Here is a 20665-nt window from a genome sequence, read left to right as displayed (position 1 = left end):
TCATTTGTATAAAACAAATCTGACATGATTAACAAATTTGAACCCGTTTTAGTGGTAGATGATAATTTATTTAAATGAAAGCATTATATTATTTAATTACGAAATTAATTAAACAAATATTAAATAAAAATTATTTAAAAATTTAGTAGGATTTTGTTAGATTTTTCTCAACAGATTTTGTTATAACTGAAAATAAAATTCAAATCTATAGTTAAAATTAATTTATTATTAATATTTCTATTAATTATTATATCATATTATGTGATTAATGAAATGGTCCTAGTAGACTTCTAAATAGTAGATAAAAATGGTACTTCTCTTTTAATAGAGAAGATGTTATGGACATTTAATAATTATTTTGGCACAAAACAAATATCATAAATAATTTATTATTAATAAAATTATGAAATTATCTACAATTTTATGACCAATTCATCGGCCGTTTTAGGTATGTTAAATATTAAAATCATTGTATTTTCTTTAAACATATATAACTAATTTATAATCTTTTATACCATACTAAGTCATAATATAATATATTTTTTCATATTTTAGATTTATAACCATTGTTCTTATATATCATATATAATTCACTAACTACGTGTATATGTTCAATTTATTTATATGATATCTAATATTCGTCATAAAATAGATGGTTTAAGAAGCCAAACAAAATTATTTACTTATTGAATATAATAGGATCAAATATTACAAATACATCATTTAGTAAAATAAATAATCAAAAACCAAAAATTCATACTAGCGCTAGGATCTACTATATATATAGTAGAATTTTCGCTCTTTTCCTTAAGCCACACCGCCAAGTGGTTCAGCAAAAATTGACAACCATCATAATCTTTTAAAAAATTAAAAAATCTTTAATATCTACTATTTTCTCATTAACTAGAGTAAATATATTAATGAATCATATAATAGCCCATACCCCATAATCTATTAATTATTTATTGAATATTAACATCCTATAATTCTATTTAAATTCTTAAACTATGTTTAAAATCTAAATATTCTATGATATTTTGTCAACTAAAAACACTATATATACATAAGATGATCATACTGTATTAGGTCTTTTCCTTTATGTCGACACGCTCACGTAGGGGTGTCAATCGGGCCGGCCCGGCCCAAAATCCGCAAAGCCCATTGTTATTAAAGCCCAGCCCGGCCCGGCCCGAAAAAATTATGGGCTTATATTTTAAAGCCCGGCCCGGCCCTAAACGGGCTATAGGGCTTTTCGGGCTTTTTCGGGCTTTTGTTATGTCTTGCCGGCATATACAAATCACTATTTCACACCTAATCGAATAATATAAATATGCACCGTCTTTCAAATGATCGAGAGGGAGAGGAACACACTTTCTAAAAGCCATATGTTTTTAATGAAATCCAGTTTAAACTAAAACAAATGTGTAACTTAAAAACACCAAATAAGATAATAATAATAGCAAATAGAAATAAAATAAAAGCATTTCAACTCTAAGTTGCTGCAGTAGAATTTGTAGGATCAAGTTCTTCTTCAGTGGTTTCCACATTTTCATCGTCAACAAGAGCTACATATAAAAATATAGGAGATATTAAAATTGAAAAATATATCAACATAAAATAAAAAAAAATATAAATACTAATATGTTACCTGGATCGCAGAAGGTAAATCCTTCCAACCAAGTACAACCAAGTACGTGTACAAATCAGTGCTTCAACATGTTTTGGTAGGAGACGACTTCTGTATTTGTTTAATACATGAGCACCAATGCTAAAACTAGACTCTGAGGCCACTGTAGTTATCGGAATGCTTAGAACATCACATGCCATACGAGCTAATTCACCATAGCGTTGTGTCTGACTCTTCCACCATTCTAAAACATCCATGTCTTCATAGAAAGTCAGCTCCAACCTATCGTCTTCTAAGTATAAAGTCAATTTAGACTTTCCTTCTTCAGCAAGGGTGCGTTTTTCATAAGCTTTGAAATCCTATTATAAAGAAATCAAAATTATATTAAACTTAAAATCATTAAAAGGTTTTAAGATAATAAGAAATATATATATATAAAAAGAATAAAACTTACACTAAAAGCAGTCAACCGTCCCACAGTTTGGGATTTGCCAAATAATCCTGTTGCACGTGAAGAAGAAGGCACATTCATTGAACTTGGAGTGTAACTCTTATACTGATCAAAGAGTAAGTTTAATTTCCCCTTCACAGCTTCCACCTTTGCTTTACTAGTGCTTGGATCAAGAGTGTCAAAGCAATATGTTAATATCTCCAACTTCATTCTTGGATCAAGAATGGCTCCGATTGAAAGAATGGTACTATATTCTTCCCAGTATTTAGCAAACTTCTTCTTCATTTCAATTGCCATCAGTTCCAAATCCATATCTCCATCTTTCGAGTAAGTGTTCAACAAGCACTCAATCTTCCATATTTGTGCAAAATACAAATTTGCCGTAGGATAACTAGTACCTGATTTAAAAAAATACATTACTTATAAATATTTAGTTTCTAAATTATTTAAAAATAATGAACACATACCTGAAAATAAATTGGTGATATCGTAGAATGGTTCTAAGAAATCATGTATTTTTTCTGCTCTATCCCATTCCTCATTTGAAGGGCAATATTTGTAATTCCTGTCAGCTCTTTGTAGTAGGGAGAATGCACGTCGATATTCAATTGCACTACCAAGCATCAAATAGGTAGAATTCCATCTGGTGGAAACATCCATCTTCAAACCAGCTCCATACTTAAGACCAACATCTTTAACACAATCTATGAACATGTCTTTTCTTCCTTCTGACCACTTAATCCATTTCACTGTCTCTCGAATCTTGTGCAAAGCACCCTCGATAAATTTCAGACCATCTTGCACTATAAGATTGAGGATATGTGCAGAACATCTGATATGAAAGAATTCACCATCACATAACAAACCATGACGTGAGGAGAGTTGGTCTCTAAGTATGCTTTGCATATTATCATTAGCAGACGCATTGTCAAGCGTAAGAGAAAATATTTTCTTCTCTATTCCCCAATCTTCCAGACAAGAGATAACCTTTTTAGCCAACTCAAATCCTGAATGTGGTGGAGGCATCGCACAGAAAGAAAGTATTTTACTCTTTAGCTTCCAACTATCATCCACATAATGAGCTGTCAAGCATATATATCCCTCGATGCTGATTGATCTCCACACATCACACGTCAAGCATATCCTATTGCCAACTTTAGCTAGCTCCTGCTTCATTTGATCTTTTCTAATCCCATGAAACTTAAGCACATCAGCCACTGCAGTATTCCTACATATGGCTTTAAACTCAGGATTCAAATACTTTAATAGCTCCCTTACCCGTGGATACTCAACAAAAGAAAATGGTAAGTCATGACATATGATGATCAGTGTTATCAACTCACGAACAACCGACTGATCAATTTTTTTTGCGGCTAACCGTGCCTCGCCGGTAACCATTTGTTGCCTCACATCACCGTTTCGTGGCCTTTTCTTACATCCAAATGCATGGCGTTTCAAGTGTGATGCTCCATAGCTTTTTTCTGCAAGAAGTATCGCAGCACAATGCTTGCATTTTGCTGTTTCTAGACCCTCACTGTTTTTTCCATTAAGAACAAAATGCGTCCAAACAAGTGAAGTGCATTTTCGTGTCTTTGGTTTGTTGACTCTTACACCTCTTTTTGTTTTCTTTTTTTGGGAAGGCATGTCCTCTTCGCTAAGCTCGTCAAATTCCAAGTCATGGAAATCATTATCTTCCATATCATTCTCAATTGGTTCCTTCAAATACAAATACAACACAGAAGATCAATTTCTATATTACAAGTGAAACCATAACCATATATAAAACACACAACATCTATGAAACACATGAAAGGTAATCGCTTATGTTTGATATTGAATGTAATTAAATATAACACTTAAATTGCATAAAATCAAGTATATACACAGTTGAGTATTGCATGTTACTGAAAGTGAAATACTATACACGGTCAAATATTGCATGTTATTGACAAACACTAAGAATTTGTGGACGTAAAGCTTTTCTAGAAAATGATTCAGTAGGATAAAAAAATACTTTTAGCATCGATGTTACGTATATACACACATGGTTTATAATTTTATGTGAATGAATGATGAATCGACTTACATGGTTTGGGGAAGACATTGACTTTTTGATGGTTGCCGCAAAGAATTGAGATTGATAATAGGTGTTTGTATAGATACGTAGTTAAAGATTAGGGTTTTTACCTATGATTTAAGATAATATTATAAATTAATAATTAAAAAAATTAACTATTTTACATAACTAAATAAATTAAAATATAAAATTTCGGGTTTTCGGGCCGGCCCTAGCCCATACGGGCTTAGGCCCAAAATGTCCAAAGCCCAAATGGGCTTACCCCGAAAAGCCCTTTTTTTTTTGCTTATAAAACTAAGCCCAAGCCCGGTAATTTTTAGGGCTGAGCGGGCTCGGACTGCGGGCTTCGGCCCTAATTGACATGTCTACGCTCACGATGTCAGTTACAGCCGCCTCCAACTCTAAGAAATCACGGGCACCCTCATTATCGTTTTCGTCGTTGCCAGACGAAGTTGTTTTGAAATGCTTATTCCGCGTTCCGAGATGCTACGACCTAAACCTCTCTTTGGTCTCCAAAACCCTCAGGTCGCTCGTGCGGTCGCCAGAACTCTACCGTTTGCGATCCCAGCTTAAGTCCGTCTATCTCTCTTATGATCTATATCAACGCGGCCGGTTGGGACGGTCCCTTAGCTACTGGATCACTTTCCGTCCCGGTGAGAAGACCACTGACTATCAGTTGGCGGATGTCCTCCCGAGACCTTCTCTTGGTTCTGCAGTCTCTGTTGGATCAGAGATCTATTTCATTGGTGGAAGAAGCGTTCCCTCCACGGAGCTTTGCATCCTTGATACTCGATCTGGTCATTTACGGACGGCTCCAAGCATGAAAGTGTGTCGGTCGGATGTCAAAGTAGCAGTGGGATTGGTCGACAGGAAGATATACGTAATTGGAGGAAGTAAAGAAGATAGCCAAGTGGAAGAGTTTGATCCAGAAACACAAACCTGGGGCTTCGCAGGCGAGGAGAAATTGAAATGTGAATCCTGGTTTAGTGCGACTCTTGAGGAAAAGGTTTATATGGTGAACTGGGATGGGAGAGTCAGCACGTATAGTCCGAGAGAAGGTGTAAACAATGAAGCAACGGAGATACTAAGTGTAGGTGATAACGTGAAGTTCTTGTGTGTGGTAGAGAATGTGCTTTACGCTTGTTTTAAGTGGGGTGGGTTAATGTGGTTTAACACAAAGCTCAAGGTTTGGAGAAGAGTGGTTGACCGTGATGGGAAGGATGGCAAGTTAGAACTGTATTCATTTGCTGCTGTTAAAATGGTGGAATACGAAGGAACGATAGCGTTTTTCTGGCCACTACGTAATATTGATCCCAACAAGAAAGATCTTACGTGTAAATTGATCGCATTGGATAGGGTAGGAGAAGAAATCAGTGGGAGGATTGAGTGGTCTGGTATCGTGGCCACATTGCCGCATAACATTCGTTTGAAGGATTGTTTAGTTGTTTCCGGTTGATAATATGATTTAACGTGCTATACTATTCTCCATGCTCACAACTCACAAGTTGCTATGTGAAATGCTTTAAGGGAGGCACACATGTTGAACTTTCTGATAGACGAGACTGAGAAAATTATCATGTCTATTTATGTTTACCAATTTTATTTATTTGTCTACATTACTACATCCATATCTATCTTCCTTTAATTGTTTAAAACCGTCTGATTCTTATGGACAACAAACACCTCTGTCTGCTCTGACAACATCGGGCTACTGCGCCAATAAAACAAACGCACACGATGTAATTTTTATGAATAGTGATTTGCAAAATTTTTTTTTTATGAATAATGTTTTTAACATTTGTTTAAAAGAAGAGCCGCAAAAGGAGATGAGAAAAAGGGGCAGAATGGTTTATTAATAATTATTACTACTTTTTTGATACCATTATTCATGTTTACCACCACTAAAAAGACATTTTCAAAAATATTTTTTTATTAAGTGACAAAAAACTTTTACACCGTTGTTCTATATATATATATATAATAAATAATTGTTTAAATAAAAAAAAATATGTTTTTGAATATATTTTTTCAAATTCAAACTTTTTTATAAATTTTATTTTTTTGAATTTTTTTTGAATTGTTTTTTCAAAAATATTTTTTGAAAATCAAAAATTATTTTTTAAACTATTTTCTTTATTTTTTAAAAAAATTTAAGTATTTATTTATATATTTATTAGTTTTCTAAATTTCACATTCCAAAAACCAATGTTTTTAAACCCGACCTGGACACTGAACCGAACGACTTTCTGGGTCATTGGGTCGATCACGGGTGAACCGCGGGTTAATAAATAAATTAATTTTATTATATAATAAAATATTAGCTATGAAAATAAAAATATAGAAACTGAATTAAATATTTTTTAAATGTTTTTAAAAATATAAAATAATAGTTTGGATATGTATATATTTTATGTTTTAAGAAAATAGAAAATACTGAACTTTAGTTTCTATATTTTATTTTCATTTGACATACAAAAAATCAAAAAATAGTTTAGACTATTTAAATATCAAAAATAGTTTAGACTATTTAAATATCAAAAATAGTTTAGAATATTTAAATGTCTAATGTGAATAATAAATTAAATTTCAAATTCAAATTAAACCAAAAGCAAAACATCATTGTAATAAATTGTCAATAACAAAAATAAACTAATACCAAATCACATCAACTAATTTTGATTATTTTGTCCATCTCAATTTCTTCGGGTGGCATAGTGAAATCTTCACTTAAATCTAAAAATCACAAATAAAATAGTGTAATTGGTAATTATGATGATAAAAATATAATTAAAAACTAAAAAAAGAGTAAAAGTTATCTATTTGGTTCAAACAACGGTTTAACCGGTATCGGGTTCCGAGTTTTAGTGGATTTTTTTGGGGTTTTGCGGGTTTTTAAATATTAGATTTTTCACAAAACCCAAACCGGATTTATTTTGGATCACCGGGTTTCTTGGTTCAACTGCGGGTCTGAATCGGGTTTCAAAACACTGCTAAAAACCATACTCCATCCCTCAATTCTAAACCCTAAGTCTAGATTAGTTAATCCTAGGGTTATAAATATCTTTTACCCTTCATTAAAAGTGAGGGTAAAAGTGGTTAGTGTAAACATAAAAAGTGGTACTATGAATGTTGTATTTTTTGGCAATTTTCCAATAATTTAAGTCACAAACAATCAGAACATAAGACAACTGATCATCTACTAAATAAAAAAGAGAAAATTTTAATTTTACACTTTGTTTAGTACCATTATTCATCTTTACCACCAATAGAAGAGTATTTTCATAAATACCTGAATTATTAATGTGTAAAAAACTAAAATAACTTTACCTTATTTTTCCTAACCATTGTCTTCTCTCTCGTGAGTATCCGGCGACGCAATCATCTCCTCACACAATCAGCTCCTCACGTAATCAGCCGGCGACGCAACCTTCTCTCTCTCATGTAGCCAGCGACGCAATCACGTCTGTTCGGGAGAATCATTCAAAGCTTCAAAAATGTCAGCTCCGCTACGCGATTCACAACTTGTATTTTTCTAATTTGTGTATTTTATTGTTTGTTTCAAGTAATTTTTTTTTATTTTTCTCTTTATGTTATAAAAGAAATCAAAGAATGTTGGTTTACACTTGTCATCTGAACAGTTTGATCTGAGAGAAAAGAGTTTCGATAGTGAACATTGAGTTTTTGAAAAATTATAACCCTTATAAATCTGGGTTTCGAGTTATTTTAGGATTTTATTCCTTTTGTTATCCAAAATCAAAGAAGGTTGATTTAGACTTGTCATTTTAATAATTCTGATTAAGGAAATATTTTTCCAATGGTGAACACTACATTTTAAAAAATTATAACCCCTTATAAATCTAGGTTTCAGGATGACTTGTATTATTTTTATATCCTTTGTAAGACTCTTGTTAAAATACATGAACATTTTGCTTGAATAAAGTTTCTTTAGACCATGATTAAAAGTTCACATCATCATTTTATAAAGTAATATACTTGATAAGTTTTGTTTTATTTTGTTTTGCAGTTAGATATCAATGAATTTTGCAGAATTTTTAGATTGTATATGAGGATTTATGATGCTGGAACAGAACCACCAGACAATCCAAAAGTGATTATCAACCATTCAAATGTGGATATGTCTATAAGGTGGAGAACTTACACATTATAAGTGATGTGAAGCTGACTAGGACTAGCATTTAGTTTTCAGGGGGTTTGTTCCATTGTCTCATGCAACAAAGAATATTGACGAAAGAGGAAGATCTCTGGTTTACATTCTCTGATCAACTTATGAGGTTTTTAATGTGGAGATTTTTTTTTTGACAACAGACTTAGCCTGTGAGGAAGATCAAACAAAAATAGAGCTGTTGTTCAGAAAATTGAAGAAACCCTATCTTTGGATGCTAAGCAAAGAGGGACAAGTACACAATGAGAAGCTTGCAATAATCACAGAAGAGATAATTCTTCCAGAAAATGCATGCTCTCTAATCCTGAAGAACAAATTGCTTGCTTATAGTAATGTGTGAAGAACTATCTCTTTTATCGTGTATTTGGTGAACTTTGTTTATAGAACTCTGAATATTGTATGAGTTTGTGATTTAGGTTTAAGAGTTTATGACTCTTCGTTAGTTTATGAAGTTAATAGGTAAATTTGTATTTCACTAACTTTATAATACCTTATAAAAATGGTTTATAAACTCTTATAAAATCAGTAATAAGAGTTTGTGAAATAAAGAATAATAATACCTAAAGATTCATAAAAAAATGGTAAATTATTGTAAAGGGTTTTTAAACAATTATAAGTAATTAAACAAATGCATAAAACAGGGGCAAACCCACAACCAACATAATACATGTGAACCCACAATTTTTTTTTAAAATTGTTATCTTGTAAGGTAAAATTATTAGATAAAGCAGAAAACTATATTTTGCACCCATTGATTCATAATATAGACGTAGTGAACCAGCCAATTTTAATGTCTAGATTTGCCACTGCTTATAAAATGTGTTATGTATTATACAGAAAGTATAAGGGCTTATGAAGTGTTATTATAAGTAATTACACATTTGTAATATATTCCTTATATGGCATTATTATCAATTTTTAAGAATTTATAAAATGTTATTAAAGTTCATATAATAATGTGTAAGGATTTATAAAAACATTATTAATATTTATGAGAACAACTTATAATCCCTTATAAACTTAGTTATAAGATCTTATAATGGTTTAAAATGTTATAAAAGTTCATAGAATAATGTATAAGGATTTATAACAACATAACTAAAATCCTAGACCCCACCCTCTTACCCACACCCCTCAAATCTAAAACCTAAGTTTAGATTAGTAAACCATAAGGGTATAAGTGTCTTTTATTTCATTAACGAAATTTTGATCATTGTTTAGAATAGCCAATAAGTCACTCTTTGTTGTATGATTTTTTATTGTTCATCTTTCCTGAAACTAATTTGATTTGTTAATATGGTTTCTTTTTAGATTCAAGAAGCAAAGCGGAACTACAAGAAAGCGTGAACAATTGAGGAAGATGATGTCAGATTTGTAAAGGAAACATGGTTGGATACTAATAAGCCTTTATCACTTATTCAAGTCATGATCATGACAAGAGCTCTAGCAGTAGCAATAGATATAGTGACTATAGCAGCATCTCGGATGATGAATTCCATAAAGTTCAGTGGAAAGATAGTAATAATCAATTTATAAAGCTTTATAAATCATTTCATAACATATAAAACAAAATTCAGTTGATAAATGCTAATAATTCAACTTAGAAACCCTGAAAATCAGTTTTCAAACTCTAATAAATCAGTTTACAAACCCTAATAAATCTATTTATAAATTAGTTTATAAACTTTTATAAATCACACTATAAAGCTTTATAAATCATTTTATAACACATAAAACAAAAATCAGTCTATAAACTCAGCAATTCTACTTATATACGCTTAAATCAGTTTATAAACATCGATACCATTTATAAATAAGTTTATAAACATATAAACCATTATAAATCAATCTATAAACCCTAATAGATCAATTTATAAATTCTAATAAATATATTTATAAGCCCTTACAAATCAATTAAGAAAATTTTATAAATATGCCAGAACTTGGTATTTCCTGTGTAAGAATTTGAAAGGGTTTATATCATTTATTAAACCTTATAAAAATGTACCCATTAAGTAGGAGTTCCTAACTATTTATTATTGTTTTATAATTAGAACAAAATTATACTTTTTTAAAACTATAACAAATAGGTTTTCTAAAATAATTTATAACGATTTGTAAGTTGTTTGAAGGATTAATAAATTGGTTTATAAGAGTTTATAATTTAATTTATAAGGGGTTCTAAACCAGTTTATAGGGTTTATAAGTTGATTTATAAATGCTTATAATCTGATTTATAAGTTGATTTCTAAAAGTTTAAAAGTTTATAAATTTATGTATCATCATTAATGAACTTTATGTTAGAATAGATATTCGGTAGAATATTGTATATGTCTATATATGGTAAATACCATAACTCATAGGAAACCCTACTCATTGTATCCTATAAATATTCATCTAATGAATCATCCCCGAGCATCGGAGCTTTATCAAATAACATGGTATCAGAGCTAAAAAGTTTTTGCTAAAACCCTAAGCAAAACAACGCTCGATCCTCTCTGTGTTTTCTTCTCTCTCACGTTCTCTTCTCCTCTTCCTCTTCATCTTTTATTACCTTCTCTCTCACGGCAAGATGTCTCTCAACGCCGTTGCTCCCACCATAGACAAGCCTTATGGAATCTCTCAGATCCGGGCTTACATACCGATTCAGCTTGACATGAAGAAGCTGAACTATGATGTATGTCGTGAGTTATTCGAAACTCACTGCACTAGCTTTGGTGTCCTTGGACACCTGGATGGATCCTCTGTCCCCACTTTGGAAGAAGACACACAGTGGAAAGAACATAACGGTCTCGTGAAGATGTGGATCTACGGCTCCGTTTCTGAGCAGATCCTTGACACCATCCTCAAGGCGAAAGCAACTGCTCGTGACCTCTGGCTCACACTAGAGAACCGGTTCCGCGATAACAAAGAAGCTCAATCCATTCAATATGACAACAAGCTTCGCACTCTCACCATTGGCGATATGGACGTCACCGCCTACACTCACAAACTCAAGATGCTGTCTGATCTACTAGCTAATGTTGACTCACCCGTCACAGATCGGGTGTTAATGATGCACATGTTGAATGGATTATCAGAAAAGTTTGACAACATAACAAACGTCATTCAACATCAGCAGCCATTCCCCACATTCAACAAAGCCAGATCTATGCTGCTAATGGAGGAGAAACGCCTTAGCAAACACGTCAAGCCGGCTCCTCAAGAAGGCACCAACTCCTCCTCTCCAAACATTCTCTACGCCAATTCAACTCAACAGCAAGAACGACACGGACAATACAACAACAACCAAAATTCTGGTCGTAACTACAGCAACAAAAACCGTAGATGAGGTGGCCGTCACAACCGTGGCAGAGGACGCAACAACAACCAGTGGATGAACCAACAAGCATCATACCCACCATGGACCTATACTCCACAACCGTGAATGTATCCATCAAGCTACGGGCCTCCACAGATGTATCAGCACCCACAATACAACATGGCGCCTAAGTCGTACCAGCAATCACCAAATCAGTTCTCCATGGGGTCAGCATCATCTACTGGAGTCCTAGGACCGTTTCCTCAACGTCCACAAAGTGAAGCACACTTCATTCACCAATCGTCACCACCACCATCGGTCGGGAGCTCTTCCTTTGTTCCTTCTACGCTTCCTCACGCGTTCAGCACAATGAGCCTCCAAGACCCGATGGATAACAATTGGTACATGGACTCCGGTGCGACTAATCACATTGCGGCTCAGCCAGGTATGCTACGTTCTCTTTTTAATAAGAATTCTTTTTCATCTGTCAAGGTTGGTAATGGATCATCTGCCCTTGTTACCCACACCGGCCATAAAACCATACCCTCTCCAACTCGACCCCTCCACCTTCATGACGTCCTTGTTTGTCCTGATATAATCAAGAACCTAATTTCGGTTCGACGATTTGTAACTGATAACTTATGTTCTATTGAGTTTGAACCGTTTGGTTTCTGTGTTAAGGACCTTAAAACCAAGACCAGACTGCTCCGATGTGATAGCTTCGGACCCCTCTATTCCATCACAGCTCCCGCATCTTCTCCACAAGCTCTCACTATCTCTGCATCACCCGGAAATCTATGGCACCGTCGTCTAGGTCACCCGGGCATATCTACTCTTACATCTCTTGCATCTTCTGGCTTTATCTCTCTCAATAAGACCGACATGACAAATCTGTGTCATGTGTGTCAGTTAGGCAAACATGTTCGAATGCCATTTTTCAACTCTAAACTTCTGTTACAAACCCTTTTGAATTAGTGCATTCTGATTTATGGACAAGTCCCGTTTCCAGCATCGGTGGTGCTGCATATTATCTAATATTTCTTGATGATTACAGTCACTATGTTTGGGTGTACCCGCTCAAGAAAAAGAGTGAAGTATTCAACCGATATTTACACTTCTCTGCATACATCCACACTCAGTTTCATCGTGTTATTGGATCACTGCAGTGTGACAATGGATGAGAATATGATAACAGACACTTCCGGGACCATTTCGCAACCACCGGAACACGTTTTCGATTCTCATGTCCATACACTTCACAGAAAAACGGCAAAGCTGAAAGAATGCTGCGAACTCTCAACAACTTTGTGTGCACACTCCTGATACAATCACACATGCCGCTGACGTACTGGGTCGAAGCTTTACACACTGCAGTCTATCTTCTCAACATCTTACCATCGGCGGCGATCAACGGTGAGATTCCATACACAAGACTGTTCAAGCATCCGCCTCAGTACACTCACCTCCGCGTTTTTGGATCACTTTGCTACCCAAATCTCCTACCTACATCACCACACAAGCTTGCACCAAGATCAACAAAGTGTGTGTTTATGGGCTACCCTACTGATCATCGAGGCTACCGGTGCCTTGACATGCACACAAAGAAGATCATTCTATCAAGGCATGTCATTTTTGACAAGAATATCTTTCCGTTCTCTCAGCAGAAAGTGAAGCATCAACCTGAAACCCACTCACCTCTTCTGCCTCCGTTGCCTCCTCCTTTGATCAAACCAACTACGAACCCAAACCCTCCACCAGAACCACCAACCGAACCACAACCCACACCAGAACCACCAAATCCCACACTACCTTCAGTACCTCCCCAACCTAAACGAACCCATAGCATGACAACCAGGAGTCGGCTAGGTGTAGTCAAACCAAAAACCCGCCTATGCCTTCACACTACCTCTGTATCTCCCTTACCCATTTCCCATATACAAGCGGCAAAGGATCCAAATTGGAATCCGGCCATGGGAGATGAACATGGAGCTCTTATTTAAACTAGAACGTGGTCTCTTGTACCACGGCCTAAGTCTGCTAATGTGATTCGTTGTATGTGGTTGTACAGGCACAAGTTCAATGCAACAGGTACGAGGGTTAGGCACAAAGCTCGATTGGTGGCAAATGGAAAATCGCAAAAGCAAGGGGTTGACTGCGACGAAACTTTCAGCCCAGTCGTCAAGCCAGCAACAATACGTGCCGTACTTGAAGTCGCAACAACAAAGAATTGGCCACTACACCAACTTGATGTCAAAAATGCATTCCTTCATGGTGATCTCAAGGAAACAGTCTACATGCATCAACCACCTGGATTTCAAGACAAAACAAAACCTGATCATGTCTGTCTTCTACACCGATCTATCTATGGACTCAAACAGTCTCCACGGGTATGGTACAATCGGTTTGCAACGTTTGCGAAACGGATAGGTTTCATTCAAAGCTCATCTGATTCATCACTCTTCATATTTTCTCGAGGACCAGCAATCGCCTACTTGCTTCTCTACGTAGATGACATTGCCCTCACAGCCTCTACGCAGTCTCTTCTATCATCTATCATCACGGCCCTGCACAAAGAATTTGAGATGACAGACTTAGGTCCTCTTCATCATTTCCTTGGAGTCTCTGTTACACGAAACACGCAAGGCTTAATTCTACACCAGCAAAACTATGCAGCTGATATCTTACAACGAGCCAACATGACAAACTGCAACCCTTGTCTAACGCCGGTTGATACCAAGTCGAAATTAGCTGAGGACGATGGTCCCCCTGTCGCTGACCCAACTCTCTACAGATCACTCCCAGGCGCGCTTCAGTACCTGACTTTTACTCGCCCCGACATCTCTTATGCGGTGCAACAGGTCTGTCTCTTTATGCATGATCCACGCGAGCCTCATCTCCAAGCCATCAAGCGCATCTTGCGCTACATAAAAGGATCAATAAGCCACGGCCTCCAACTCTACAAGAATTCACCGCTGGACCTTATAGCATACTCTGATGCTGACTGGGCAGGATGCCCTACCACACATCGCTCAACCTCAGGCTTCTGCGTCTTCCTTGGCAACAACCTCGTCTCCTGGTCATCCAAAAGACAACCCACCGTCTCAAGATCAAGCACTGAGGACGAATACAGAGGCGTTGCAAATGCAGTCGCCGAGCTTACTTGGCTACGCAACCTGTTCCTTGAAATGCGCTTGCCATTCACCAAAGCCTCTATCATTTTCTGCGACAATGTAAGTGCAGTCTACCTGTCCACCAACCCCGTCCAGCACCAATGCACTAAACACGTTGAGATAGATATACATTTCGTTAGAGAAAAGGTGGCAATGGGTCATGTTAAAGTCATTCACGTCCCCTCCTCTCGGCAGTATGCAGACATCTTCACCAAAGGTCTCCCAACCTCTTTATTTGAAGAGTCTTATAAAACTGATTTAATTTATAAAATCATCTAAAACCTTTCCAAACTTTATAAAATATTATAATTACATTTATAGAGAATTAAAAAATCATTTGAAAGAGTTTACAAATACCCTAGGTGAAATTTGTAAGAATTTATAAATCATTTTGAGGGGATTATAACATTATTTATATAACCTTATAAAACCTTTATAAATACAAACTTATATAAACTTGTAAAATTGACTTAATAATTTTTTTATAAGGACTTACAAATAATTTATAAAACCTTATAAAATCCAGAAAACTTATAAAATCTTATGTAATGTTGACAAATTTTATGAAATAGATATAAGAACTCTTATAAGAGAATATCTAAAATCATTTTATAAGGATTTATAAATTATTCATAAGGTTTAAAAGTCATTTATAAGTGTTTATAAATAATTTATAAGGGTTTATAAAACATTTATAAGATATCAACATTTATGTTGGAAAAAAAAAGATATCTATATTTATAAGAGTTAATATATTATATATAAAAGCTTTAATATTATTTATAAAGGTTTATAAGGGTTCATAAACTGATTTATGGAATCTTATAAACTAATTTATAAGAGATTTTATTTTGATTTACAAGTGTGTATAAATTGATTCATAAATGTTTATACATTGATTTATAATACTTTATAAAATATCTACTGGAGTCTATAAGTTAATTATAAATATTTATAAACTAATTTATTAAGATTTTCAAATCATTTGAATCTAGCTACAACAGAGTTTGGACTTGTAAAACTTAGTTCTTGTTAGTTTTATAAACTAAAACAAAGAAACACTGCTAACAATAATCCAAATAAACAAGAATTAATGGTCCTGAGTTCATAAATTTTATAACGATCATTTTAAAATTCAAGAAATCTTATTTAACCAAATATAAATCAATACAGAAAAACACACCATAAGATGTAACCCATCTAGCACCAACTAATTGATATGGTGGTGACCCATTGGTGCTAGATGGGTTACTTACCTACTTACCTTCCAAATTTGGACATTGAAAGCACAATGAGAACACCAAAACAACATGTTTCTTTGCTTGAATTCTGGATACAATGTACTATTTCCCTTCTTATTATCTCTTCGTATAAGTTTCTCTTCATGTAATCCATTTGGTAACATGAGTATTGGCACAAAATCTAGACCATTCAAGGTTAACCTAAACATTTATAAATCAATTCGTAAAGATTTAAATCATCTTATAAGGGTTTATAAGAGCTTTTTCGTTTCTATTGATGCGTTTATGATGATTTTATAGGAGTTGATAAATCAGATGTGGAACTTTAAAAATTATTTTATAAAGTTTTATAAATCAATTATAAAAAGTGTATACATCTCTTTTAAGGATTTCTAATGTTTTATAAATCATTTATAAAAATTTAAACTGATTTATAAGAGTTTATAAGTTGATTTTTAAGTGATTTTTTGTCAACTGATTGTTAAGTGTTTATGAACAGCTTATAAATGTTTATAAACTGATCAATAATGACTTATAAGTTGATTTTGTTTATAAAAAATCGCTCAAAAGACAATCAACACAAAAGAGCTTAGCAAAACATATAATTTTGCATCATATGATGACGAGGGAAACTCTTTGAAAATCTATGTTTTCATGCAATCAAACACAATCCTCTGTACGATCATGAGGTGAATTAAAGGACTAACACATATACTCTTTCTACTTTTTCTAGCTTGAGTGCAGGCCAGTCTGAGCACACGACAAGGTCCATTTAATGCCTTGAAAGAAAGTTAATTTTCATTTGAAAGCTTCAACGAGCATAACCGTCAGTGAAATTCCATTTACGATCTTAGATGCAGATATAGAATTCTCAAGAGCATCTAAAAGAACATATACACTCCAATCACAAAACAAATTCTAGTTCATAAAACCCCTCAATAGAATAATTCAAGTACAAAAGAAATAATAAAAAAAAAACAGTTTATGAATCATATAGTATACACTTTCAAAAGTTTATTTTGGCTGTCAAAATAGCCTCGATGGAGTTTTCTCAATGCACTTCTAGTGTTCTTCAACTCATATACGGTTCTAAATCATCCTATTCACGTACTTTTTAAAATATCAAAAAGCATGCTCTTTGGCATATCATCAAAGGTCCTAAGATCATGTTATATGTAACTGCAAGAGCAAATATAGAAAGATCAAGTTGCAATTTGGCCTTAAACCACAAGATATTCACCAAATTAACCAACTTTCCTCATTTTGTTTCTTATTAAGGAAGCTAAATGTATAAATTGAAGCAAGAGACACATATTAAACTAAGAATCCATAAGTAACCCAAGGATAAAAGCATCTCACAGTGAGACAACTACCAAACAAGTGTATATGTCTCATTTAGACTTACAAGTGGATTAGGAGGGGTCTTTAGATCCAAGTAAGCATCAAATTTTGAACCACCTCGTGACCCAAGAGAGTGTCTTCTCTGCTGATTACTCTAAGCATTAATAATGGTGTTGTAAGCGTAAGCTTCATGTTTTATGATCCCTTTACAAGAGAACTAATTTAACAGTTTCATACTCTTCTCAAATTCACCTCTTCTGCATAATCCTTCGACAACAATCTTCAACGAATAAACAGTTATTCTCAATCCAAGATTAACCATCTGCATAAAATGTCCAAACAGAGATCAAATATATGGCGTTTCTTCGTCACCACCAGAAACACAATGCATGAGCTCTCTTCGATATTCAATCCATTCCTCACCACTTAATCGGAAACTCTTAGGCCCTCTTTGAACATTCCAGTATGACAAAAGCAATCACACATGTTGCGCAAACAAATACGAAAATGTTAAAGCATAAACACTGTGTTCTTCATGGATAAATATTTATAAGAGCAACTTATTGAGGGATTTTAGTTTTGGGGTTCTAAAAGTGCATACATATGTATGTATATATTATATATGTGTATGTAATTACGGAGTTCTAAATTTTACGGGAAACATAACCCAAAATATTTAAAATCAGATACTTTGGGTTACGTTTCCCGTAAATTTTAGACCTCCACAATTACTTACACATATATAATATATACATACATATATATGTATTTTTAGAACTCCAAAACTAAATCCCCTCACTGGAGATGCTCTAAGGTCTTATAAATTTAAAAATGCAAAATTTCATTTAAAAACTTCGTCTCCCTTTCCAGAATAAGATTGATTATGAGAAATAAAGTTAAAATTAAAGAAATAGAACAAGACCCATCATCAAATGTAATGTTCTTACGTGTTCGTCAGAGATCTCGTTCGGTTCGTTGAAATTCATTGAGTTTTTCAGGTTTGTCGGAGTTTTTCAGGTTCGTCGGAAAGCTCGTTGGAGAGTTCATCGAATTGCTCATCAGGTTCATAGGAGAGCTCCTTTCGACGGAGCGTCTAATTTGAAATTGGAGAGATCGTGGGAGAGAATAGATTAGGTATATGTTTAATTAATTAGGGGTATAATAGTATTTTTGCTATTAAAAATTAAAGACAAAAATGGTTGATGTAAAAATGAAAAATGGCACTAAAAAGTGGTAGTTTAGACAATTTCCCATAAAACAACTTTGTTATAAAAAAAATACTAGATTAGGAATTAATTTTTATTTTTTAAAGTTAATCATTTTTAGGTAATGTATAGTTGTCGATCTAAAAATAATATATGTTAGCAATTTCACTCTTGTATAGATGTATTATATAGTTTACTAATTTTAACATATTCTGAGAATATATTATGTCTTATTTATTTTAAATTTAAATGAATGCAATTTTATGTCTTCAAAATAAGGGGATAATGTATGTTAAGTTATCAATGTAATATGATTTGTTTTGTGTAATTCCATGTAATATATTTTATTTTAATATAACATATGAGATTATCTATACTTTTATTTGCAAAGTGATTTTTCGCAATGGAGTTCTCACGTTAACAGTTAGGCAGTTAATATCGTTTATATCCTTATTGAATTAAATATATAAATTAGATAAAATAAAAAATTGATAAGATAAGTGATTAAAATTAATAATAATAATAATAATAACCCAAAATCTAAAAAAATATATTTTAAATTAAAAGAAATTATTTTAAACTAAAAATTAATTCATATATATTGTGAAGTTATCCTAAAATATATTTTAATAAAAATTATATTAATTAATATAAATTCTTAATTTATATAATTGAAAATATAATATTGAGTGATTTCTAAGATTTATTGATCTATGGTTAATATAGTATAAAAAATTCAAAGAAATTACAATAAGTAAGAGTTTTAAAATAAAATAAAAAAATAATAATTTATCATTATAATTGTTTATTTAGTAATGCATGTATGAATAATTAATTATAAATTTTTTATGCCCACAAGTTCAGAGGAAACACCTAGTTATAAAATTTATAAATAGCATAAAATTATTAAATTTAGTTGATATTAATTAATATTTATAATATTTTTACTTAAAATTAATGAATTATTTTATAGAAAAAAATTGAAAATTTTAAATTAAATTTTATAGAATATTTTTTCAACAGATTTTGTTATATAGAATTTAATATATATATATATATATATTAAATAAAAAGATATTATAAGATTAGTTTTTGTTGGGATATTATAAAACACACACATTTAATACTTTTTAAGAGATGATCCAATTTAAAAATTTACACATTAAAAAAATCTTGTGCTTCTTTTGTAGTGAGAATGGCAACCACATGAATGTTGGGAAAGGATGTTGAAAAAATCTTATCACTTAAAATAACTTTTTTTTTGAACTTAATTTCATATTTAAATTGCATGAGAAAGAAAAATACACAGCCCAAAAGCAGAGTTTTAGAGCATAGCCCAGTTATTTGTTCATATCACAGATCCTAAATCCCATTTAGAGAAAGGCCCAAAGCCCAGGATGAAGAAATACAGTGAATTGGGAGGAAAACGGAAAGTTCTTCTGTTGAAGCGACGGTGATTACGAAGACGGTCGATAGAACCTTAAACAAGCCATTGCTGCATCATCCTTGAAGAAGAGGAGCGAGGGTTCCTCTCTCTGTAACTCAGAATACGGTCCCTTATCTGGCGATCAATCAGCCTTAATAACCCATCAGTCGAGCGGAAAGTATTGCGATGAAGTCTGCTGTTGCGCTCTTGCCAAGTCCAGTAAATACAGCTTTGCCAGGTAAGTAGAATGAGACGAACCCTCCAGTTACGGCTGTTGAATGATCGTAGTTGTGTTGTAACATCTCCCCATTGCTGTTCAGGAATCAGATCACATCGGCGACCTAAGCGAGACCACAAGTTCCATGAATAAGGACATAAGAAGAAAAGGTGATCTCGGGACTCTGCAGCGGAGTTACAGAGCAAACAAGAAGGTGCCGTTTGTAATCCCCATCTTAATAACCTATCTCGCGTTGGACATCGGTCGACGATGAAGAGCCAGCAGAGAAACGAATGCTTCGCTATGCCACACAATGTTTTCCCAGGGTAGTGAGAAACACTTGGAGCTGCAGCTGTTTATCAGAGCTAGGGTTAGGTAGTAACCAGTGATTGTCCCTGTAGAGTGAGGATACCGTTGCATCATCTT

General features: G+C 33.6%; 1 protein-coding gene across 1 annotated transcript; it reads left to right on the top strand.

The window, feature by feature from the left end:
• Window positions 1–4531: 4531 nt before the first annotated feature.
• On the top strand, window positions 4532–5611 carry LOC106345101 (F-box/kelch-repeat protein At2g22050-like). The gene has a single exon (XM_013784360.1). The coding sequence runs from the start codon at window positions 4532–4534 to the stop codon at window positions 5609–5611; it is 1080 nt and encodes a 359-aa protein (XP_013639814.1).
• The last annotated feature ends 15054 nt before the right edge of the window (window positions 5612–20665 follow it).

Source organism: Brassica oleracea, chromosome C5, assembly GCF_000695525.1.
Source record: "Brassica oleracea var. oleracea cultivar TO1000 chromosome C5, BOL, whole genome shotgun sequence".
Classification (NCBI taxonomy): domain Eukaryota; kingdom Viridiplantae; phylum Streptophyta; class Magnoliopsida; order Brassicales; family Brassicaceae; genus Brassica; species Brassica oleracea.
The sequence above is the reverse complement of the archived record's forward strand: the minus strand, read 5'-3'. Positions and strand labels throughout refer to the sequence as shown.

Bases quoted from the DNA above. Each gene is read 5' to 3' on its own strand.
- LOC106345101 (XM_013784360.1), top strand. From the start codon at position 4,532: ATGTCAGTTACAGCCGCCTCCAACTCTAAGAAATCACGGGCACCCTCA.